General features: G+C 38.3%; 1 protein-coding gene across 1 annotated transcript; it reads right to left on the bottom strand.

Moving 5' to 3' along the window:
• Window positions 1-5769: 5769 nt before the first annotated feature.
• MSL3 (MSL complex subunit 3) lies at window positions 5770-25980 on the bottom strand. The gene is made up of 13 exons (XM_082074522.1): window positions 25823-25980; window positions 23518-23600; window positions 22844-22939; window positions 22202-22302; window positions 21188-21279; window positions 20321-20443; window positions 19697-19857; window positions 17574-17732; window positions 16847-17109; window positions 16362-16471; window positions 16072-16171; window positions 15554-15638; window positions 5770-6680 (listed from the first exon to the last, which is right to left on the bottom strand). The coding sequence occupies exons 1-13, from the start codon at window positions 25919-25921 to the stop codon at window positions 6581-6583; spliced, it is 1572 nt and encodes a 523-aa protein (XP_081930648.1). The 5' UTR covers window positions 25922-25980; the 3' UTR covers window positions 5770-6580.
• Window positions 25981-26593: the final 613 nt, after the last annotated feature.

Here is a 26593-nt window from a genome sequence, read left to right as displayed (position 1 = left end):
CATCTGCCAGTAAGAAAAATCTTTATGAAAAGTCCAATTAGTTACTACTCATACTGTTTTTAATTGACCACTTAAAAAAAAAAAAATCACAAATCCCTGAAACCAAAGAAGTTATATCACTGCAGTAGTCACTGACAGCAACAGAAAATAAATTCCTCATTTATCTAATTAAAAACAATTAGTAAAATCTACTTCCTACTCAGTCATGCATGTGAAACCTAAACAGAACTGTTTTAGATTTCTTAACTCTGCAGCCTACAAAACAGAAGGTTGTAAAGCCATGAAAACTTACTAAATATCAATTATGGAAGCATTCACCATACTGCTGTCACTAAAACACAAGTGTAAGAGGCAGGTTGTGAAGGTTCATTCCATTTGAGGAGTCTCTTATGGCATGCTTGGTGGTGCCAGCCCACCATGAGCACCTCCTGTGCAGGTTGAAGGCACTTGGTGAAGGCACTTGGTCACAATGGTGACCTCCATTGTCCCACTGAGACCAACACCTTCGCCAGGTCAGCTGTGTGGCAGCAGATTTGTCACATACTGTATTTCTAAGAAGCTTCTGCAAAAAGAAGGGCAGAATGTTTCTTTGCTGGTAACACAGGAGGGTAGCAACTCACATGGCAAAATTTGATGTTTTGATTACTTATGTTGACATTTAATTAATTTTACACTTTAGAGAAAGGCCCTAATTTACAATACAAAACAAATCAGAGAGCCACATTTAAAATACAAAACATAGAAATACATACAGCAGAACTAGTTTCAGGCATATTCAAATTATCCAATAACTTGGCTAGGTATTCGCGCCATGCAATTCACCTGACTCTTTTATTTTGGCTCTACTTTTGAGCCTACAAATAAAATCCTAATTATATTTAACACATATTTTGTGATTATACATCAAAATGAATCTGAAACATCTAAACACTTAAGAAAACTATGTGCAGCGTGCTTAGTCTGAGTCAGAACCATTCTCCTCCTCTCCACGAATCTAGTAAGCATGTTTTTGTAATTTTCTAGACTACTAGAAAAATACAAGCAATAAAAGAAGACAGCCAAGTAAGAAAGTACTTGGGAGATTATATTTGTTTCAAGCAGTCTGAAGATTAATAACTTAATTATTAGATTGGTAATTATTAATAGTTTATAATTAAAGACTAGAAAAAGTTTAATAAATTGAACATCTACTCAACATCGTGAGATATTAGAGGCCCAACCATTACACTACTGGTGTGATGGAAACGTCTGCTGTTCATTTTGCCAGGAGCTAAACACATTTATCTCTACATTTCTAGCTAGATAAACACATTTTGTTTTCTGGCATCGCACTGACATATCCCCATGAACATATTGTATGATTCAATGCTTTAATACCTGGGTTGCTTTCCCCAGAAGTCGAGGCAATATCTTGTATTGGTAAGAGAAAAAGTCATTCTCAGTCAAAATCTTTCACCATTTTTAGCAACAAAATGGCAGAGAAATTACCCCATTCCTTAGCAGACACTTTCAAACGTTCGTATTAGTGCTGGGATTTATCAATCTGCATATCACCAGTTTGTTTATTGTCTTTTGATGATTTTATCCAATTCACATGGTGTGAGTGACCACTCCTAACTGACACAGGAGGAACAACATCTGCTTTTTTTGCACACACACCCCCCTTTCTTTTAACAGATTTCTCCTTTTCATTTTTGAGCACATTTATACTTCACAGATTTTATTCAGCTTGCTATAATCCTTAGCCTTAATGCAAAGAAGTCATCTGCTGTATGAATTCGAAACGGAAAATACATAATGCATGCAACAGGGAGGATGCATTAAGTTAGATCTTAGTAAGCATCTACATCTGCCACTCAGTCATTGCTGATAGCATTTTCCTGAGGCAATATATATTCCAAACTTTGTTTTGGGAGTTGGGGGGTGGGTGGGAGGGGAGGTGGAAGGGAGTGCTGAGTTGTCATTCTTTAAGTAAAAACCACAAAAAATGAGAAAGAAGCACACATTGGTACCTCTAACTGTCCAAGTATAGTATCTGTATTCACTAATTTCCTACAGAAAACTGAATGCAGCTATAAAAAACCTGAAAGTCCCTCCAAATTCTTTGTTTCATAAGCAAGTAAAAAAATTGACTATGTAAACACATCAAGGTTGTACTAATTATGGTCAAACACAATATGAAAATAGCATACCACCTAGAAACTCACTACAGGGAACCTCACTACATGGAGATGTATTGACATAGAAAAATAAATAGGTAACTTGACCTGTTAATGCAATTAAATGTAATCACTTCATACCACAAAGATTCTACAGTACACAGGACAAAAATATATTTCTTGATGCATTTGGCCTAAGTATGCTTGTATAGCAGCTATCTGGCATTTTCTCCCTGTATTCAGAGAGTAGAGTTCAAGCGCTTTGAAGTGCGAGCTTGCTTTCTAGCTCTGTTAATAGGTCAAAAAGTTAGAAGCGATTAAATGTGCACCAGGCCAGAAGTTAAGATGTGGCTGCCTGTCCAAGGGCTGCCAGCAATGTGCTTTTGTACAGCTGACTGCCACAATAAAGGCTTGAGACTCACCTAAGGATCACACATGTTGCCTCCTTCCCGGAAAAGCTTATTTCTCCCCCAGTATACATACTTTTGGGAGACATACTTAAGACTGCAGAATTGAAAATGTATAATTTTCAAGAAATGAAGAATTTAATATATACATATATATCTTAACTCCAATAACAGTCTCCCCAGTGTACTTCCCAAATGTCTTCATAATACTTTTTATGATGCAAACATGAAAAGTAGCAACAGCTTTATTTCCAATTAGCTTTTTATTTCCTCTTCGACTGCAGACATTCCTGCCACCATAATCCAGAGCAAGGTCATCCCACATGACTGTTTAACAAGTTCCCACTAAACATTTCTGACACAGCAGCTGACCACACACAGGCTGTTGGCCCACACCAAATGCCATGGGAAACCTTAACACCTGCATAAACTGGGTTTCAGAACAGGACATGGAATATACTTTAAGATAGCACTTGGTCACATCTGCCTTGGTCACCCCAGTGGAAGAGGGCACCATGCGAAAGCCTGAGCTTCCAAACAGGAGCTTGCAAAACATAGCAACACAGTAACAAAACAAAAGGCAACGCAGTAACTCTAGATAGTGCACATGAAAGAATAGTGTGATTTTTTTTTTTTTTTTTAAAGCAACAGAGGTACAAAGTAAAGCCTAAAATGAGGAATAAAATGAAAAAACATTACCAAAGAAGGATGTGTTAACGGAAGATAATATTTACAATCTATGTAAAGCACTTTACATACAGTCAGTTTCATACTCCTGTGGCACAGTGTCACATTACTCAGGTACCTTCATGCTGACAAAGTCAGAGCAGGCACTGAAATCAGTAGTTACTTGTGCAGCCTGAGCACCTCGGGTACTTATGCAGCAGCAGGCTCTATGCACCACATCAGCTGCATCACCCACTTCTAACCTGAGGCTGCGATTGCTCTCCTCTGCCTTCTCCCAGGAACGGGCATATCCAAAACCCTACACCACACCTCATGTTGGAGCAGCCCACTCTTGATGGCAAGTGCAAGGATTTGCTTTCAGACAGACTGACCAGTTTAAGTATGCACTATAATTACCCTGGTCTAATTTCCTCGAATACATAAACAGAGAACTCATAATTTGGAACCAGAGCACATGTGATTTATGCAAAGTGCTGTGCCAGCATGAACTGCTACTGCCCGTTCACCTATTCAGCTCCTCTGCAGGAGGCTGTCTCTGAAGTCCACTGGCAGATTGGCTCATGTGAGCACTCCCTAGCCTGCTTCAGTCAGCTTTTCACATTACTTCAGCTAACCTAAGCCACTTTGACTGAATCAGGTTGGAAAACATTGATATGAGCAGCTCTACAAACAATGATCAGGGAATGAAAAACAGCTAAGTGCAGAAACCTCTTTCATCAGTTCAGAAGGACATGAATCCCATCAAAAAATCTCGCCAGTCAAGAACATGCAAAGAATGACATATTCACACCAGCAGTACAACTATACCACCAAGTTTCTCCTAGCCATACCAGTCCTTGAATATTCCCTCCAAAGGGAACTTTGGCAATGACACTGGTCTCTAGATATTTTAAGTCTAGTAAAAATCACCCTCATATGCAACCTGGTTCAAGTTTTTGAAAGTCTCTTGCACTGCTTCAGCATAAAACTAACAATAAGGTATAAAAATAGAAAAGCAGTAAATAGTGACAGTATGGAAGGGGGATGTCAAAGATGCACATTACTGTAATTGAATATATAAACCTAAACTTTTAAGATTCAAAGAGATCACATCTAAGGAAGTCATGTCAATTAAAAGTTCCAAGAAGCACCGAAGGGTTCTACTTTTGAGGAAGATTTTTTGGTCATTATGAGTGCAAGAGACTTTGTAATACAATATCCAAGAGTAGCTTCAATTTTACAAAAATGTCTGTTCACATAAAGACTACACTAACTGGACCTTTAGAACTTCCCCCCACCCCTCCTGTCTTTTGAGAAGCATCACAGTGTATCAATGGAGCAGTACCAACAGTATGAATAACCCTCACATGCAGAAATTACCATTTTAACAATTAAACACAGTCACACAATAAGATTTAAACTCTGTTCCTAACTTGCCTTATATTCACAGGTGCCAACAGTGGAACAAAAACAGATTTGCCATATTATACACACTCTAACACTCCTGGAATAGAAAGGATTAAGGACAGAGTTTCAGGCAGTATTCCAAGATTCTATCTCTTGCTACACAGTCATTAGTATTTTGTTGAATTGTCTTTTTTTAGACAGACGGGGTCTAAGCCTAAGATGAAACATTTTTGCAAAGTGGATTTTTAGGTACCTGCATTCCGCTAGAGATTCAAAACTTCTGTGAGGAAGACTAAGCTTACCTTTCTTTTTTGGTACAACAGAAACAAATTTTAAAAAGTAGTACTACTGCATCGCACCCTTTAGAAATTATGATCACAAAATCTGCATGCGTCCTTGCCAAATATTCATTTACCAATTGTTATGTTTAACAGACTCTTTATAGAAGTTTTCCTAAAAAGCAGAACCTTAATTGCTAAAACCAAGGTAATCCTTACCTTTCCAGTTCAAAAGCTTTAACACACCAGTACACCCTGAAAAGTGACTGACAATGAATGTCAACAGTGGATTTCAGACTTCCTTTGGCTTCTTAGTCTATACTTACCATTTACATTTGAAAGATGATTCGTCCTAACTATCAGTTTCTGCAAATCTCAGAGGAATGTGTTGAGTTTTGTGTTACAGGTAAGGGTTCTAATGCAAGTTTTCTTAATTAGGAAGGATTACAGAGTGATTAATGCAGTAGTCTATGAGCCTTGAGTCCTATTTTCTCCCAGTGCTTTTAAAATCTGTCTGTCTTGACAGAGCAGACGATTCTGAAGGCCAGAATTCTAAGTCACAGATGAGGTTTTGATGACAATCAAGACAGTAATTATATTTCAATTAATTTCTACTGAATGTGTTGTCAGATTTCTAGGAACTCAGTCAGGTCCCATTGAGTTCCTACTTCCAGAGCTCAAGTTTTTAAAACTGTCTAAAGAGAAATCCTTCAAGTCTGTAGAAGAAAACCTAATGATACATAAAGGGCTTCTCTCCCTGTGTTGTCAATGGTCCCACCTCTCATTTATATTTGCACTTAGCAATCTCAAAAATACTAATCAAGCACAAAGAAGATATTTTAGACAGTCAAAACCACACATTTACACAGCATCCACTGTGAACTTTATTAAGAAAATAAGTGTTTGCCAGTTAAACTGCCATCACTTTATTGACTTCTCTGCTTACTCGTAGAAAATCAGTTCTTTCATAATGGCTCTGGAAATCATTTATTGCCAGGTAAATGTTGAATCGCTGGCAACACCTGTTCTCCTTGGAACTCCAGCAGCCTTACCGTGAGAAGAGCTGTATGCAACTTTGCAAGACTTAAAGTAAGCAACATGTCTTTCACCCAAAGTCATTCTTGATGCAGACGTCACACCAGCCAAACAGCAAAGACACCTTTACTTTAAGCAATCTTTTCTATCATGACAGTTCCACGAAATGAAGTGCAACTTGTGAGGAAAGAAAAAATAAAAATCCGCAAGATACCACTTATGCGTTCTCTTCATGTAACAAGTCTTATTTCTCAGGCTGGAGAGGTCGAGCTGAAATGAAACACACGATGGTGATCTACCTTCAAGAAAATGACCTGTTGCTAATGCATCTGCTTTTGCCTCCTTTCTTCTTTAACAGGCCTATGCAGTCCTATGCATTAGAAGTCGGAACATGCATCTGGAGTCAGAGTCATATTCAATCCTTTAAGCAACTCACAATGCAGTCTATACCCATCTCTGAAAAGAAGTTCTCCAGTCCTAAGTAATCCAACCATCACAGAAGATATCTCCCTATTTCTTCTACTCCAGAAGTTGCTTTAATCCATTTTTCATCTTCATCTTGTAGCCATGTGGCAAAATAGCATTATCATAGGCTATGCACAGTAGGATTTAATCTTTATTAATAGCTTCAGTAGATTGCTCGAGGATTTTTAGTACTGTAGTAGGCTTCACATGCAGCTACGTAAGCAGATTCTGGGAAGAAATCATCATGGTATTCTGCTAAAAACCTGAGAAGAAAGCATACCAAAAAAAGAACAGAACATGAAACATTTAACAGAAAACCTGTCTTCAAATTAATTTTTAAGCTCAGCAAAACCACTGCCTGGAAATTAAGAATTATTACACTTTGAAATTTGGCATACAAAAGCCTTGCCCTATTTTTTACAAGTTTTACATAGTGAGATACAGTCTTGCTCCATCATTCTCAAATCCGAATAGTATTAAAAAAATGCTCAAGCTCAATTAAAAAAGAAAAAAAGTTGAAGCTACACTCAGAAAAGAATGCAAAGAACTACCACAGAAGAAAAAAAGAAAAGAGATCTTTCTGCAACTTCTGTCAGTCACCTGCTCCACATACTATTTTGCTTTATGTCAAAACCAGGATTTTCAGCCATAGCTGTGTCAGTATCTTACACAAATATCCAGTAACCTTTAAGTCAAACTGGATCTTTTAAGTAAGTAAAGCTACGATTTGTTATTTCATGTGCCTGTGCATTTAGGGTCTCTACCCCTCATGAGTATCTAAGTATGGCTCTCAAAGACAAATACGCATCCTTTGCAAATCCAGTTCCCTAATTCCAAATTTCTCTGAGTTGGTCTTCAAATATTATGCAAACAGCCAAGCACTCAATATTTTATCATGTCCTCCTGCTCTGCTAACACACAACTCTTTCTTTGGTTTAGGACTGCAAACAAAAATAATAAGCACTGCTGCTGCTAACATCAGTAACAAATAGCTAAAACGACTTTAATCTCTGCTCTTTCCTTTGTATACAAAGATAACAGGTACACAAATGGGGACAAAACAGTTCTCAAACATGATCAAGTTATACTTCAGAAAAACAAACAAACCACACAACATACAAACAAGCATGGCAAAATGTTATCTACAGGTTCTCTGAGTTAGAGTAAGAAGCAATGGAAACAACCAGAAACAATGTCATTACCGGAATCCAGTTTCTCTCAAGAACTACCGGCTAGGGAGATGACCTCATATTGGAAGTTAAAAATATCAGTTTTGTATAAGCAATATTCTGGACACAGAAAGTCCAAATTAAAAAAAAAAAAAAAAAAAAGTTACAGGTGAATGCAATTAAAACCATAGTATTTTTCCAACCTCACTCACAGCTACACTGCCTGAACCAGGCATGTCCTTAGATCTTAGAAAAGCCAAAGCATCAAATAATATGAACAAGATCTTCGACATAAGGCAATCTAAATTTAATCAGGAATATATTAATTGCTGAGAGGCCACACAGAAAGGTTACAACACAAAAACACAGGTAAATGAAAAAAGATTGATTTTTCCCCACACACAAGCCTTGTACTTAAACATGGGCATCGAACAAGGGCTACACTTGAGGAATAACTGGTTAAATCCTACTAATTCCAGGAAAAGCAGTGAGAAATACAAGCTTTTTTTTAAGAAGAAATCAGTCCTTCAGTGTGTCACCATTTAACTAGAAGGCACTTTGTCAGCTTCCTCCCTACTTGCTTATTTCATAGGAGTTCTGTAATTAACAGTCTAGAGGGACCTAGGCTGGTTTCTGATGTAAATGATTCAGGTTTAAGACATGCAAGTGGACAGGCTGGACAACCAACACACTTCCAGAAGATCAAATGGCAGCTCGTTTTTGCTTTTAAACATTACCTAATGAAATGAGCAGAAAAGGCTCCGTTAGGTGACCCGTAAAAGTGCCTAATCAAGCACATAATTTCTGGCAATATTCAGCTAGGGCAGATACTGCACAACGGGAGAAAGATCTCTCTTGTGTTTAAAGCAACGATCCAACTGGCTCTGCCACAAACTGACACCACATAAGCTATCATAACAGATGTTTACAAGCTAAGGAAATTGAAAGCTCCAGACAGTCTTCATTCACACAATTCTAAGTGCATCAAATACTTAAGCATTCTGTTTGTTTATAAGTATTCGTATTATGCTAGTTTCTCATCAGGTCCAACAGAAGCTTCCAATTTTATTAAATAGCAAAAACCAAAAAGGATTAAATAATTAAGGTTAAGAGATAATTTAAAAAATGAAAACTATTTTGCTAAATCAAAAATATCACATTTTAAATCACAGCATGTTACAGCTGCATTATACCAATTTCCTATTCACAGAAATAAAGGCATTTAAATAAATGAAATAAAAACAGTGAAATAATACAATATTTTTCCCTGAAAGAACAAAATGCAATGAACAGTGAATCCAAATTAAACTTCGACAAAACAATGAAATAGGAAAAAAAAGGGGTTTTTTTAACTAAATAAATAGGACAAATCTAGATTAAAGCCACCAATATTTGATTAATATGCTGTCTGAATCACATGACTTAATGATTTACTATGGCTTGTCATCAAAACCATTCACCACCTACTTATCTAGGCTTACAAGGCCACAAATTGCTCTAATGTCTTACAAAATGCCTTTCCCCCCACCCGCCATGAGTTAGAGATAGCCCTTAGAAAATTAAAAGAAACAAAAACAATTAACACAATCAGATCCTCCTAGTCACATGTCATTCATCTGCACTACAAACACACTTTACTTTAGGGAAACCGCTACACATTACAGCAACTGAGAAGCTAATAAATTACCTGCTATGACCTCTGACTGTAGTTAGCTACAAATTACTTTCTGGGATATGCAGGGTTGGTATGAAGTGATTGTGGTAAGGCCTAAAACTTAAGATACTCAAGTCTAACTTAGTTAGATTGCACAAGATTAAGATGAGCCACAAATGGAATTTAATTAATAATTCTTCATGAACATGTATTAATGACTTCAAGAGATAAACAGTGAGTACAAAATACAAGGGCCAGTCAAATGCTTAGTGTCACTGGCTAACATTCCGTACCACGTACTAGATCATACAAGGCAGAATGTCTTAAAAAAACATCAATAAAACAAAGGAACCTGTAGAGGACATTGGGCAGCTGACAGTTCCAAGAATTTTAAGGGCAAGTAATGGGAAGCATGTTCATTTTCTCTTACAAATTTCCTGAGTTCTGCTTAAGATCATTTATAAATGCCAGTTTACTGCAAGCTAAAGTGACAGCTGGTAAAGATGAGAAATTTTAACTGAGATGCTTGTAGCATAGCTACACCCCCCCCCCCGCCCCCCGCAAAAAAAAAGGCAGACAGAATGCACGCAGTCAAATGTACTCTGTTCTTAATATAAGAGTTATGAAAAGCAAAACACCTGAGAGCAAGCAGATACAAATTATTTTCTGCAGAGAAGTAGGAGAAAACAGGCAAAGGAACACAAGGTCAGCTTGTGTCCCAATCCTTTGTATACTTGCATACAAAGAGCAGTGTCCCTTCTAAAGCTGGTTTCTATTCAAACTACACTGCAGTGCAGAAAGCAGGCACAGAAACATTAGGAGTCTCATAAGACTCTATGCTACTGGATACTTCACTAACTCTTTGCTCTTGGAAAAGGTGAAATAGCACAAAGATCAATATCACTGGCACCTGCAAGTCACAAGCCAAGATTTAAAAACAGAGGGAGCTGTACTTCGCAAGTAGAGCCAATGTTCAGCTATAGATCAGAAAGCACATTGCTATTTAGTTATTCAGAAATTGTTTAATTACTTTAAACTTACAAATCTAGTAAGTTCAGTCACCTGTTGCATTATTGCCTTTTTCACGTTTAGAATTTTTACAGAGTTCATATGCAGACACCTACACAGTGAAACTGCTTATGAGCAACTGAGTTTCGAGTTGCACAGTCCACACAAACATCCTGATGTAAGACCGCACACTTTTTTTTCTCATTATGAGCATCCCAAAAAAGAATACTTATGCTTTATACTCCTGCCCAGAACACAGATGTAATGGGACACAATGCAGCTATTTCCCTCTCTACCACAGGTTCCTAGAAGAGCAACATTTCAAAAGGGACTAGAGGGGATGGAGACAAGGGAAACAGACACATGAGCAACCTGGCTTGACGAATTCCTAATGTTCTGATCTTCACCTGTAGCAGTCCATAAGCAAGCTTACCTCAGGTGACTCCAAGCAATAACCTCAAAATATACTACCATTTGGCTGAGAGTTATGCAAACAAATCTACCAAAGAGAGGCACAGAACTAGCATTATCCACATTAAAAAGTCACTTGACATATCCACCTCAGGAACATTTTCCAGAGTCACTGAATTAATATGAGTTTTAAAAGCATCATCTGGTAGCTAAAATGTTATTGTCTTGACAGTGTCAACACAACCTATTACCTGAACAGTCTCCGCATAAAGAAAACCACTCTTCTAAACATCAGCTACCACCACGAGAGTAAAGTCAGGGATGGCCTGAAAAGTGTGAAAATTACAAAGGACAACCTCAGCCACAAAGGTATAAGAATACAGAGTTAAAAGGAAAAGTTTCCAGGACGGTGACATCTTACTTTTGCTACAGCTCTGAGTTCTAGAAGATAAGCAGATGCTTTGATGAGATTAGTGGTCTGAGCTAGATGTTGTTTGAAAGGCAAATGTAATAATCTAACAGAATTTGTTTAAAGAGCATGATGGGTCTTAACTCTTTGAATCACCTCATCAAAAGAAATGTCACTTGCAGATTAATAAATTAAAAGTTTCAGGTGCTTATTCTGATATCCAGTGTCTCAAGAACCACGCCAAAGGAATTCACCTAAATGAAGATGTTTTCTGTTCCATTCACCACATGCAATACTTTATTTTTTTGTTCTCAGAAAGCCACTAATAACCTCTCATTAATTGCACATTAGCACAGACTAGTGGTCATAATTGACTACTGCAAATATATATAATAATATTACTACACTCAAAAAATGTTGCACTATCAAAACCAGAGATCTATTTCTTAAGGTGACTTCAACCAACTTCTCATCTTCCTATATACACGCTTTATTATCACAGTTCTCTAATTTGGTCACATTCTGTTTTGGTTTTCTTCTCATAAAATACTTAACAGTATTAAAATACTTTTCCACTCATGGAGCAGAGAGGCACAATAGATACAAGCAGGTTGTAAAACATCAGGGGGAAGAAGAGATCTAAAATGAAAGTGACAGCTTACAGAATATGGCAAGTTTGAAATATCAGCAGGTTTTTAAAAACAAACAAACAAAACAAAACCACACACAGACACGCAAAAAAAAAAAAAAAAAAAAAAAACACAAACCACCCCAACTAAGTCTTTCACCATTAATAAGTTCTCCATGATCTGAAATATCACACATCAGCCTCATCTGGATTAAAAATTTTAGTAGCATTATTTTAGAAGTATTTAATCACTTACTTATTCTTCTGTATTTCGTGAAAGTCAAAATACCTATGGCTTTCTGAAGTGCTTTACCATTTTGATTTGCTTGTTTTCCTAAAATGCAAATGACATTGCCTGAAAACATGTGTCTTGCTATTCTAAAACCAGACATATTATATTCTCTTCACTATTAAGTATCTCATACTGGTCAACAGTCCTAAGAAGTGACCCCTCTGATCCCAAACCAGTTTTCCAAGTCAAGGTTATGTTCAAATCAATAGCAAAACAAGACAGGCAAGCAGCTGCCAGTTTATTTCTCTTCACTCAAGCAGCCTCTAAAGGCACACTAAGCACCTCACAATACAGAGAAGGCATAAAATACAGCACATAGAGCATTTTATTAAAAATATGTCTGAAACAATGGAATTGGTTAAGAAGCCATACTTTATCTCAAAAACTATTCACAGACAGGGATTTAATCAGGGGTCCTTTGCTAGTAAGATTACCAGTTATTAGGCACTAGTTACCGTGTTGGCTTCCACTGCTTGCTCCTGAAGACTAAACTCAAACTGTAAGCGAAATTCAGTGAAACCAACTGGCAAGTTTGTCACATCTACTTCAGACTGTTATTCTTCTGCAAGTATTACATATTATTTCGGAGCTAAACAGTTCAAAGTGAAGACTAAGAGTTTTCTTCTTGAGAAACTAATTTTCTCCTGCAAATTCTATAATTGAGAAATCAACTTTCATGTTCTCCATGAAGAAATTTTCATTATGCACAGTTGTAGAAAGCTGCACTAAGCACAGAGAGTACAGCTTCTATTTAATGTGAAACTCAAAAAGATGTATTTCATATATACCTTAAAAATACAAGTTGTCTGGGAAACTGAGATTAATCTTGCCTAGCAGCAGTCTGGAGGCATGACTGGAAAATATTTCCCATGTAGCATCTCAAAGTGAATTTAATGCATTTATCAAGCAATGGGTAAACTGAATAAAACAAGCTTCTAGACAAAGTGTTGTATTAAATAAGTCTCAGTTTCCCAGTCCACATCAGATTAATAATACAAATATTAAATCAAACTGTAAATTTTACCCATAAAATCATAATACAAAATCAAATCAGTATCTATGCCAGAACTAAATCAGTTGTGTACTACATTAAAGTTTTATTTTAAAATACATAAAATACTTATGCTTGGACTACTCCAACAAGAATTCAAAAAAGATTCAGGAACAGCTTCAATCCCTTGTATGTTATTAGAAAAGTAAAGAAAAGGAGAGTACTTCAGCTTGTCACTCCAGAGCAATTCACTAAAAGAAACTAGGCAGACTATGTACGACAGTTCTTACCTTTCTAAAGGTAAGGCAGAACAGAACTGACAGAAAACATTTTTAATAAACATCCAATAATCCTTTCATTCCCAAAAAGGAAAGGACAGTGTGAAAATTGAAGAACTAGTACAAGATGTCACCTCAGCCTCAATATTCTCTTGTGATGAGAAACAGATAATGCAGAAGTATTTCTGTGATAAAAATCAAGTCTGAACAAGTTTATAGAAAATATAATTGTTTTACCACTTCCAAAGACATATGGGAAAAGAAACACCCAAATGAAAGACATCCTTAAGCCCCATGAATATGTGTTGAAAACAAACAAACCAACCTATAATTTGCATTGAATACACAGTAGCATATCTGTTAAGGAAAGTAGCCTAAGAAGTCTGAAAAGAATATTTATGACAAAGCTACCTAAGATTGAATGCTTCCTACAGCAGTAACTGTAACTTGGAATCTTTTTCAGGAAGGCTCTCAATTTGACCAGTTCTGACAAAACCATAAAAAAAAAAAAATCATTATTTCAGCATAGAAAAGAAACCTTGAGAACAGCAAAACATACATGATGCTGGCTTAGAAAACTACTTGAAAAAATACACAGCCCTTGAATGTTTTTTGTTCCAAATATGTGATATCCACACTATGCCTCCCTTGGGGGGCTCATTTTTGTTCAGTTGTAGCCCAGTCTTGAGAACTGAATCCCCTCCTAGTACTAAAGCACATTTCTGGTTAAGTGTTTTCCAAAAGGAATCCAGCTTGTGTACTCCGAGCACTCTGCAATGCAACACAAAGCATGGCAAGTGGGAACTACTGACAGATTTGCCTCAAAAACACAGTTCCATCCCACCTAAAAATGCTGATGTGGAAAACACCTTCTGCTTTTTAAAAATTTCTATTTAGAGATGACTACACATTTCAACAAGATAGTGAGAAAGAAAAACAAGGCACATATGGATATCACTGCTAGAACTATCAGTTTTATCACCTCCCTGCTTGTATGGGGGGGGTGGGGGACACGCTTCCTCCTTCCCTCTATTCCACCACAGCTCATCTGTAGAATAGATATGAAAAAACTGTGTCTAAGGTGCTAAAGAGCAGAGGCCTGCTCTGACCAACACAGAAGAATCCGAGCAGGCAGAGGTCTAATAAAAACTGATTTGATCCACAGTGAGTTAAGCACCCTAAATAATATTCACCCCAAGCAAATATAGGTTTCCCACAGTAAGCACTAATTCTGTCCTGTTTAACTTTGGATACTAACAAGGATCTGACAAAATAGAGATGTAAATGGAACCAGTAAAACTTAAAAATTAAATGCTTCTAGAGAAAAAAATTATATCGTAGAAACTGTGACACTTGAGACATCTTTTATTTTCAACAAACAATTAAAGTAAAAGCATTTTAAAGCTTTTGTCTCCCTGTTCTCTAACAGGTGCCACATTATGTTACTTTTCACAATGTGGCCACTTGAGGGTCTTTGACCAAAATTAAGAGTTCCACATTTGTTCCAGATGTTTACAACTTAGAGCACTTTCTCCTGTAAGTTTTCCTTGGCAAATTTATTTTCCACTGTATGGGTGCTGCACAATACAGTGCCACACTAGATATCTAACTACCACTACAATGTCATGCAGAGATATTAACTAGAGTACCTGACAAAGAAAGCCGACCATGGTGCGGATATGACCATACTGACACCAGCCACGGAGCCACCATGGTCACTAAGCCTCTGCATTGCATAACAGAGAAACCTTCCAGTTTAAAGCTCCAGTAGGACAGACTTTTATTTTAAAAAACAAAACAAAAAACAAAACAAAATAAAATAAACAAAAACAAAAAACCAAAAACAAACAAACAAAAACAAACAAAAAACCCAATACCATTATTAAAAACATGTTTTAAAACACAAGTTTCTACCCCTGCTAATATCAATGCAACATCAAAATTCTCAGATTATGCTCTCAAAAACAAGTGAGTCTGTATTTCTTCATAAAACATGCTTCTCGACCAAGCCAGACTTGTCATTCACATATTCACAAATAAACTTTCATACTTCAGTTCTCTAGCACTGTGTTTATCAAAACTTTAGGGAGTTCAGGTTCCCTTCAATTTGAATTACAGAATCAAAAACCTTGTATTAATCTTCATTCAAATTATTATTAAAATCTTATATTAATTTTTATCATATTCTTGTAATTATAGAAAATTAACATCTTATTTTTAAAACCCTTTATCATCCCAGGACACTTAGATCTATGTAACAATGCAAACAATCCTGTGGTACATTGTGTCACATTACCTCAGAAACATTTCGAAGTGTTTTACTAAAGCCTTTAGGTTTTTGTCAGGAAAGCACATCTTCCCCAGTATTTCTGGTAGCTTTACTGTAAATAAGAGAAATAATGTTTACACCTGTTGTTTTAAAAGCATATTCTAACTACTTTTATCCACTAGACAGAAAAGAAAAATATAAAAATGTCTTCTCCCTGCAGCCTCCACTTTTCTTTGCAAGTTACCCAGTGGTCTTCCAAAACCTTACTAAAAAGAAACATGCTGAGAAAGTAAATGCTTGGTTTAATTATGTTTGATTGTGTATTGGAAGTAATTTTTGTTTATTTTTGTTAAATAAAGGCCTAAATAGCCAGTAGGAGATAAGCAAGTTTACAAACAGCCTAAGTTTTAATCAGATTAAAATTTATATTTCTCCAATATGAAACTCAATGAGATAAAGCAAATAGAAAATCACATGGATACGGTCAAAAGGGGGCAAGGGGGAAGAAAAATTTTGATTCAGCACAGAGTTCTGCATCAGTTTACCAAACATCCGTAGCAAATGTTGAGATCCATAGATATATGAGGGAGGTGGTGGTTGATCACTTGGTGGATAATTCTCTGGCATCAATTTCCAGGACAAAACCTAAACAGAAGACATGAAAAAAATGGTTATTAAACTTTTATAGCACAATAAATAATTTAGTCTGTGCGGAACTTCAAAATCAAAGATGGGATAAGTAATAAACTAAAACCTCTTCTTACACAGCCCTACTCTGAGGTCAATAAAACCTTTAAATCATTGAATCTAGGACAGTAACATAAAAATCTGTTACCTCATTCAATTCATTGTTTCTTCTACCCTCAAAGCCAGTAAAAACCGCACTCCCCTCTTTGCTAGGAGTCAAAGTTATAGGCGAAGATGATCCACTATGGACAGGGGTTTCTTCAAAAGGGAAGGAAAAACAAACAAAAGAAATCAGAAATCAATTTTATTATCTGTTTTATGGAACTATAAGCCATTAAACACAACCAAGGTCTGCTGCCAAAATGTTTAAAGTCTTAAATACTGGAATTCAATAAATGCTACCCGAAAGCAGATGCATAGAAAAGCAGCTCCTCCAATTCTGTTGAGAGATACAATACCAAAGTACTGAGAATATTGTTTTGTATTTCTCCCTTTGGTATAAGCTTCAGAGATAAATAATTGATACCAAAAGTCATGAATTCCTACTTCAATCATTCAGTTCACAGTGCAGATGACTTAAAGAACAAGACTTAAAATCTTGTTCAGAGCAATAATTTAAAGAGCAAAACCTACTTTTTTCCAGGTGCAAGAAGAGCTTTGGCATAGAAGCTGGAGTCTCAAGATGCCGTCGTTTAGGTTGCGGGGAAGCACTGCTTTCTGATAACCTGTCGCAGTTAGAGCTATGGCGTGTAGAACGCCTCAGCGACTGCAGAATCTCAGGTTCAGCCTTCCGCCTCTTTGGCGTGGCTGGCTCCCCTGTTGTGGGCTGGCTGTCGGTTGACTGAGGCGTTGGTGGATTCAACAGAGGAGGACTTGGGGAAAGTTCCTCCTGATTTCTAGGAAATAAAGGTAGCTTTACAGAAGAGATCAGGACTCTTCCCCCAAAAGAGATCCTTCTAGTTTCACAGACCTTCTTAAATATAATACTTATTCAAATTAGTCTCCTCCCAATACCTAGCAAAGTGATGAGGCCTTCTTTTAAATACTGTTTTCTGGAAGCATACTTATTTTCAAATGTAAAAGTTTGTGAACACAAATTTACATTTCAATGTAATTTTTCCCCCCCCCAAAGTTGCAACATAACTCCACATCCATCAGTACAAACCCCTTCTGAAGTTAACCAGATATAAATGCAGAATTCTGAATTCAGGCAACAAATTAACAGAAAAGTTCAACATTTTATCACAACAATCTTAAAGCCGAAGTCTGTGAGAAATCATCCTGTTCTGAACACATAACCACATTCTATTGCATTTTCCCCAGGAGATAAGCAGTATTAGACTCTGTATACCCAACCTACCTGTTAGTATTTGTTGAGTTTTCTTTAATAGGAAGAAAGAATTTTGATGAAGTCACCTTCTTAAATTGAGCTTGTTCATAAGGATAGAGCAAAATTAATGGAAGCGTGAAGTCAAAGGTTATTCTCAGGCCATCCACCATCTCTTTACATAACTCAACACTGGAGAAAAAAAGGATTATGAATTTCAAAGTTGCAATGTCAAAATTTTTCAGTGTAGTTGTAGGAAATTTCCTTTTAATACAGATCATTAATGTCTTAACTCTGATATGCTAACTTTGTCACTAAATAATGATGAGTGATTAAAAGCATACTTGAAGAGACAATGATTGCTGTTGGTAACTTCAAACAAAAACAAATCTAAAAAGTCTGCTTAATAAGGTCAAACAATCTCATACATTTGTTTTGTTGTATGACTGTTCACTGTATTCATAAAATCTACAGTAAATAAAGATATTTTGCCACGTAAGCATTATTTTGTTTTTTGAAGTTTACTAGGCTCAAAGGAGACGCACCTGCCAGAAGAAGTAAGTACTCAATAGATTGCATCTCTGTCTAAAAGGTATGTGCAGAATTTGATTTATAGCCACGAAGATGTAGTTAAGGCTGTGCTTAAGAGATATCCAGTGAACCAACAACAACAGATACATTTGCATTGGAGATCAGTTTCCAATGGCCTCCTCGTAATAACCAAAGCACTACATCGAGAGGCTACTAGGAATTTCAGTTTTGGACTTGTGTAAAAGACACACAGTGCTAGGTGGTGAGTAGATGTACAAGGAGAAACATAAAGACTGAGTCCAGCTCACCTCCAGCACGTCTCACCTCTATGAAGGTGTTAATCTCTCATGTCTCAAGTGCATATATGTGTACAGTAACAGTAATTTGACTCTGCCACAATGACCCGTGTTAGAAATTCCATACCTCCTACTAACCATTTCATACCACCTGCTAAAACTACTGCCTTTTTTTTTTTTAACACTATATAAATTGAGTCAGAGGACTATCATGTGCAGAAATTCTGACATCCCAGAAGGTCAGTTACCTTCTATGTCAGAGTAGAAAGGGCAGTACAAGAAAGCTGTCAGCTGAATCTCTCCTACTTCATGGATCACTGAAGTTATACATTTTCCATATTAAAGCACCTTCTTTATTGAGGAAGTCACTCAAACATACACCTTTAAAAATAGCAATGTGCACGCAGCCTTTTATTCCTATTTCTCATGTCTCATCTAACTTCTTGTTTGGAAGATTATATTACAAAAAAAGAAAGTATCATTGATCTGTCAAATAATGAATGACATCAGTATAAACCAAGACACTCACATACACCGAAATATTGCAAGGAATAGCATAACTATGCACCATCAAAACAGAACACGGTAACAAAAGTCAAGATTTCTCTTTGATAAAATAGACTTAAATAAATACACAGTCTCATCTAATATTGAAAATATTTAACATGAGAGGAAAAAAAAAAAAGCACACAACAAACCACACCACAAAAAAAATCCACCATACTGCAAACATACAGGGTTGACACACTTGGATTTGTAGCATGGTAGAAGAATATACAGCTCAGCTGAGAAAACAGCCACTAAGACAATCAATTTTAATAAGCAGGACTGGTGTTACTACACACAGTTTCCCCACATACTGACTCTCGGATTTAGGACAATATGTCAATTAAAAAAAAAAAAACAAAACAATCATCAACTGCACTTGGAGTTCTCTATCGGTGTTCCTATAAATTTTTTATCTTTCATAAAACTGAACATGTTCAGTTTTATTTAAGCAGGGAATTCTCATATCAGATACTCTCTCAGTGCTCAAAAGATTCTCACATAGACAATAGCAACACATTCTTCCAAAATGGGTCACAATATTCACAAGAACTTACATGACGAAAAGGGAATACTCATGCTTTGTATAATGACTTTCTAGATTATACGGACTCTCTCACTGATAAACAAATCGTCAGTGTTACTACACTACAGGCATCTGTCAAATACATAAACAGACAAACATCACAGTATAAGCTCACAGAAGTGAACTGCCTTGAAACAGAACACTGAATGCAAAGTCATTTTTCTTGTGACAATAGCACTGGACTAAAGATTACTTACTTCTTCTCTGGTGGCACATAATGAAGATTCATATTAGCATGTGGAGTCATTTGATGGTGGCGAGATCTTTCGTTGGCTGAAAAAGCAGCATTAATAGCAAAATGTTTTACATATGACTCCAGGATGGTTATTATATTTGTCTGACAAGGAAGCTTCACTAGCTGAAAAAGAAACAATAAATGTCTTACAAAAACAATTAGTATATCAAGCTAAAACAGGAGCTTGTAATGTACTGACTAGCTTAATAAGTCTCTATTGCACGAAGTTATTTCAGGAGTGATTAATTTGAACCCTTAAACTGCATTTTTGATCAATCCTTTATAAACATCTAGAGAAAGAAAAATATGGTCAGGTTAACAAGCTTACTACATTTCCAGCTTTAAAAAACAATCTGCACTCTAAACCACAATTGAGTATTGAAATATTACATTCTTAAATACAATGACAAGTCACTGTTTCAGCTATAGAGAAGTCTGCTGCCTACAGTCTTCTTATTCTTCCTTATATTGTCTAAGCTCATCTTTGCAATAAAGTTAAAAAAAACAGGAGTTGTTCTATGCACGAACTTCTGGACGCCCTCCCCATCCACTCCGTGCACATTCATTTCCTACTTTTATTTCATACCCGTTTTCTTCTATTAATATAGTAACAGTCCTCCTCAAGCTTCTTTTTCAAGACTTCAGGAATTTCTATGCTTATTGCTCTTTCTTCCATGTCCCTTTTTGTGTGAGTGTCTTGTTCTTCTTTCTACAACAGACCAGTGCAAGAAACAATATATTGCTTGTGCTTACAAATATTAGTGAAAAAGAACTTCAGTAGTCAAGATACAGTATAACCATCAAGTTTTGTCATGTAAAAATAACATAAAGTAAATATTTAAGTGGATAGTAGCCTCACTGTAAGCAATTCAACAATGCTGCTTTGAAGTCACCTGTGATGTTTTTTTTAATTTAGCATTCACTGAAGTATTTAACACAAAAGAATTAACTGAAATTTATTAAGTTTTGCTGCTTCAGATCAAACACACTGCAGCAGTTAGATTCAACAGACCTTGAGAACAACTGTTTACACTGTACTTTCTTTCCAATAATGTAGACAAAATACATGTTTTTTTCTTCAAGTCAGTCTTTTACATTTCAGTTTAAGACCACAGATGACATGCCCATTTCACAGTAAAATACAGGAGCCAAGAAGATCCTACTGCAATAACAGGATTTGCCCAACCTGCATAGACCAGTAAAATTTTACAGCACTCACAAATCTATATAATCTAATTTGCTAGGTTTTCTCCACATAAGCCTTACATGTAGAAAGAGAGGAAAATAATATGACATATCTATAATTTTCAAAAACTCAACGACAGTAAGGAGTAAGAAAATTATACTTTTAATTCCAGCTAAATAACCAGCTGTAGCTTATATTTCAACTACTTCAATTTTTCCAGAGTTTCAAATACACGTTTAAATTCTATTAAGGAGCTCATGAATATACCATTTCTGTCCTCTCTTCTATATCACTTTCTTCACTTTTTATTTCTTCATCTGTTCCTTCATCACTGTCACCAGAAGAAGAACTACTTATAGCTGTGTAAAAGAGATTTCACATATTTATCTCACATTAGTACATTGCAGAGGTTAAGAACAATTTCAGGCCTCTATGCACAAAAAACCAAACCAAATCAACAACACAGCCACAACTACCTTGTCATATCTAATGAGAATTAATAACTCTAATTTAATTAAACACACAGGTATTATTTATAGCACACTACAAACTTCTAAGTATGTAAGACAAGAAGTTTAAAGGAAGTATTCTTGCACCCTCTCTAACTGAAAAACACCCACTTTAAAAAGCCCCCTTCTTAACACTCACAGACCTTTCCAATTTATCTTGGACTTTAGTTCTGAACAGGGGATTAACATATTAACCATTCAATCAGAAGGTCTGGATCTGTGCAACGACAGTTGCCAGAACATCAGTTAAGTGCCAGCCAGTGTTCCTGCTGGTTTTCAAGCTACAAAGAAAAATGCTATTAAATGAAAGAGCTGGCTTGAAAGTGAAGTCAGCCAGTCAGCTGACAAGAAACAGACCATCGTGCCAGGTAGACTGGCCAAAAAGAAAATTTTATTGCCCCCCAAAATAGGTAGAAACACTAGCAGGAAAAGTGTCTTGTTCCCTAGCATCAAACAAAGAAAACCGAGGGCTTCTTGCACTATTAATTTTTCACTAAACAAAGCAGCATTAAGCTCTGAAATTACTGATTAGAACAGTTGAGTGGAAATGACACAAGCAAAAGTCTCTGGAACACGAGAAGAAAGGAGATAACTTAATAGCTGCCTGGCATGAAACACAGTGCTCACTCTTCATATGACTGCCTCTGTACATTTCAAATAGGACTGTGATACTCCTGTGTCATCCCAATAGGAATTTACAGCACGCACTGTAACCCCAGCTCAAAAAGTTAAAGGCATCATGCCAGTTATGAAAGAATGAAAACAAGCTCACAGTTTTCACTACTCTCATCATTTTCTTCAGCAGGAAGGCTTTTTAATACAGAGTCAACACCAGGCAACCTGCAACGTCTCTTCTTTCTTCCCTTTCTTCTCCTACAGAACACAAAATAGTTCACTGAAATTTGGCTAATATTATTTGGTTATCCCACATAATTACATTACATGCAAATGCACAGGAAAGGTATGTTTGAGTTATTTTCATTAATTGATACTGAAATAAGTTGAACAATGCTTATTTGAGAGTGGATACCTTCATGTCCATACATTACACCATATTCATGTTCTCAAGCAGATCCTCAAGCCATGGCCAACCAATATTAGCATATTGTCTATGGCTGAAAAACACTTCAGGTTTTCCTAAGTTATTTTTCAAGTACATCTCTTTGGGAAGATGCAGATCCAATACACAGGCATTTCACAGCAATAGTTAAGAATAATTTTAAGTGTTAGTCATGTAGAGTGTTGTTTAATAACAATATATTGGTATCTACCATAGAATGCACTGACGATACTGGGTAGATACCTACCACCTACAGCATGAGCTTAGAGGTCAAGCTCACTTGTAGAACCTGGATGTATCTGTTTGAATCTGAAAATGAATCTAATTCATTTTGAGACCAAAAGGATTTCTTACATGCGAGCCACAGCCTTCCGTGCCAATTTACGCTGTAATCTGCGGTTTTCGTCTGTATCACGAAGAACATGATCTTCAGCTGCCCATCTATCCCAGCTAAGGATTGGTCAACAGAAAATTATTAACAGCCGTAAATATATGCCACTCATAAATAATAACGAAGTAATACACATTAAGTCTAAAAAGCACTCTATTAATATCATTCAGAAGCAACATCTACATCAAAAGGTTTGCATCTGCTTGTATTCACATGGCCTCAATTCTTGTTGTTGCCATTTAAAATCTCTCAAACACGCAATAAATGTTTGTAAGCACCAACACCTGCTGTAGATCACTGTCAGAGACTGCACTCATGTACTGGCCTTGCCAACCAAAGAGTCCAGGTCTAGATTTAACAAAGTATAAACTCCTTTTATTAATTGAAACATAGCAGCCACAAGTATATGGCGAAGACAGATAGCCCATAAAGATTAAACTCATGGCTATCAAACCAATGCGCTGAAATTTATGAATACATTCCAATGTGTCAACATGAGCAAGTACATTAAAGACATTCACAAAAACAAAAATATTAATGCAAACATCACAGTCCTTTGATATTCTGTGCAATGCTTTTATTTGCAGAATAAAACCGAAGAAATGGAAGAACTGAAAAGGTGCATACAGGCTCTCACCTTCTGTTCCAACCGTTAAAATGGATCAGATATTCTGGAATCTTCCTGCCTTTCTCATCTTTTCCAACAACAATATCAACAATCTGAAACAAAATTGAATAGTATGTATTAAAAAGCTTGAGAAAAAATGAGCTTTACAGTACCTAGGGAATTTATGCACAATTTTTAAAAAATATATTTACGTATGGAAATGAAATATACCTATAATTTTGCCAGTGAATATTGATATGAGCAGAAGATATAGATTATTCTAAATGGTCAGAAAAACTAGCTTTTTGTTGAGTGCTTTTAAGGTTAGGGACTGCTAACCATCTTAGTCCTGTCCTATAACATCCCATGCTCTCAAGACAAAGGGAAATGCAAAACAATGCAGTACCACAATACAGATACCCAGATATACATCTGGGCTACTAATGTTTTCTCCAATGTGCTGTCTCTTCACATCCTCAAAGCAGGAGACAACATAGTTCTAATACAGGGGTGTCAAACATTTTCACCAGGGACCACATCAGCCTCGCGGTTGCCTTCAAAGGGCCGAAGGTAATTTCAGGACTGTACTACTCCTACATTTACACAGTCCTGAAATTACCTTCAGCCCTTTGAAGGCAACTGCGAGGCTGATGTGGTCCCTGGTGAAAATTAGTTTGACACTCCTGTTCTAACATATAAACCTCAGAAATGCTGTTCTATCTTGAACAACACAGAATCTTAGTCACAAAACATTAAAAGGCTTTGTGGATATCTGAGTCTTTGTTTTCTCCCTCTCTTTCACACACATAAAATGGGCCAGTCTGAAAGGGCCTGCACCTCCCAAGAAAAAGACATTTCAGGTGGATAATTAAGGAGAGCATCAGGACTAGTAATAACAAAGGAATCATTCTGCCTGCAACTGAATCGCTCTGATAGACCATATATGTGCCCAGCAGTTAGGCTACCGTACTGTTTTAATTTGGGAGTCCAGATTTGCAGAACTATTGATGATGCAAAGGACAGTTATGCTGGAGTCTGGGGTATTTGAAAGTAAAGAAGAAAATACGCTATTATTTTTTGCACTCAAGTTACCTCTAGGGCTGGCAATTAAAGCTGTTGGGGTGGTTAGAACATAGGAATACACGTACAAACATAAGGGCAGGCCACAACAATACAGGAAGGTGGAGCTCCTGCTTAAATATGTTTGACAAACACTAGCAAACTGCATCAATAGAAAACTTGCAGCAAAAAGTATTTAATTTGGTCAGGAATCCAGTTGCAGTACCCCTTTTCACCTTCTTCTGTAACAAAACAAAACAAAACCCAGAACTCTGTTTCCAAACTAGATACAGATGACACAGCATTAAAAAAATTATTTCATGTCCCACTGACACCCCAAAACAATATTAACATCAAGCTCCACAATTACTATCACTATTCTTAAGGCCAGACCCAGGTGAGTCAGTCACCTCCTACTGCAACACCTATGGTCCATCACTCTCTGCTTGCTATCATATTTCTGTATATTCTCCTGTACCACCTGTACCATTCAAACCCTTCTTTCTGAAAGGCAGAAGGCCAGGCTCTACGGGTTGGAGAGCAGGGAGGGTGTATAAATCACGCTACGCTACAAAAATGCAGGGATTAAAATAAGACTTCAGAATTACTTTGCAGGTGTTCAGCCGAGAATGGAAGGCGGGAACCGGCTCCGACCCTTCCAGAGCCCCTGGGCAGCTCCGCTCTCTACCTGAGGCGAGAGCAAGGCCCCGACGGCCTGGGCTGCATCGCCTCTTCAGTCACCCGGGCAGCAGGACGCCTCTGTCCCGCTGGGGGAAGGCCCAGAGGCTCGTACGCAGCTGCTACGCGCACCCCCCACCCCCGCAGTGGAGGGGCCGGTGCGTGTAGGGGAAAAGATCCAAGCCCCGCCGGGGGGCCGGGCTGAAACGCATGGGTGGGGACGATGACAGCGGCACAAGGGCTGGAGGCGGGGGAAAAGAGGCCCAGCGGAGATGGGCACCGCCTCGCTTTGTCTCCCAGCCGCACGGCCTCTTCGCTTGCACCCCCGCCGTGGTCCAGCACACCCCCTTCCTAAAACAAGTGCTCGTGGCGGAGCCGCCGCCGGGCCCGCAGCCACTTCACCACGCGCGCGCAGTGCCCAGCGGGAAGCGTTAACGGCAGCAACGGCGGCGGGCCGGGCTCCGCGCCGGCCCCGCCCCCCCGCGCTCCCTCCTGCCCGGTCGGCGGGGCGAAGCCGGGGGGGGTAAGGGGGGTGTGAGTGGGAGGGAGGGCAGGGTCGCGCGCGCGGGGTGGGGGGAGAAGGGGTGGGGTGTGTCACCTTGGCATCATAGAGCACTTTGGCCTTGGTGGGGTCGGGCTCGAAGCAGAGAACTCTCTCCCCCCGGTGGAACTTAAATTTCATTCCCCGCGAGGTCATTTGTTCATCATGGCGCAAAGGAGAGGAGCCCCGCCCCTCCCGCGGGGGGAGGTGCCGCGCCCGGTCCCGCCCCGCCCCCTCGCGGCCCGCGGCTCCTCAGCCGGAGGAGGGCGGGCAGGAGAGAGGGTTCGGTGCTGGGTTTTCTCTCCGTGGGTGTGCGGCGGCCGGCTGCGGCCGGTCCGGAGCCAGGCTGCGTTACTGCACCCGCCCCGCCGCTGGTCACGCGGGGTGCGTGGCACGGGTGGCTGGGAACGGGCGGCGGGAGGGGCGGTGGTGAGGGGACACGTTCCTCCTGGCGGGCGGCTGCCTGCCCTGGGCTAGGGGAGATAGGGCTGGGCAAGGCTGAGAGCTCTCAGCCCTGCCCAGTCACCTGGCTTTGCTGGCCGTGCTAGCCGTGCCCCACCGCCCCGTGAGTGTGGGGCTGCACCGCTGTGTGCCCACCTGCAGAGTGGTGTGCTGGAGAGCGTTAGTACGGCCGGAGAACAACAGCAGCCCTTCTCTCCCTCAGTGCTTGCCCTAAATATCACAGGATGGTTGCCTTAGGAAGGGACCTCTGGAGATCGGCTAGTCCAACCCACCTGCTAAAGCAGGTTCACCCAGGGCAGATCGCACAGGAATGTGTCCAGGCAGGTTTGAATGTCTCCAGAGAAGGAAACTCCCCAACTTCTCTGG

Source organism: Streptopelia decaocto (assembly GCF_964273445.1).
Source record: "Streptopelia decaocto genome assembly, chromosome: 1".
NCBI lineage: Eukaryota > Metazoa > Chordata > Aves > Columbiformes > Columbidae > Streptopelia > Streptopelia decaocto.
This window is presented reverse-complemented; position numbering and strand designations above follow the sequence as displayed.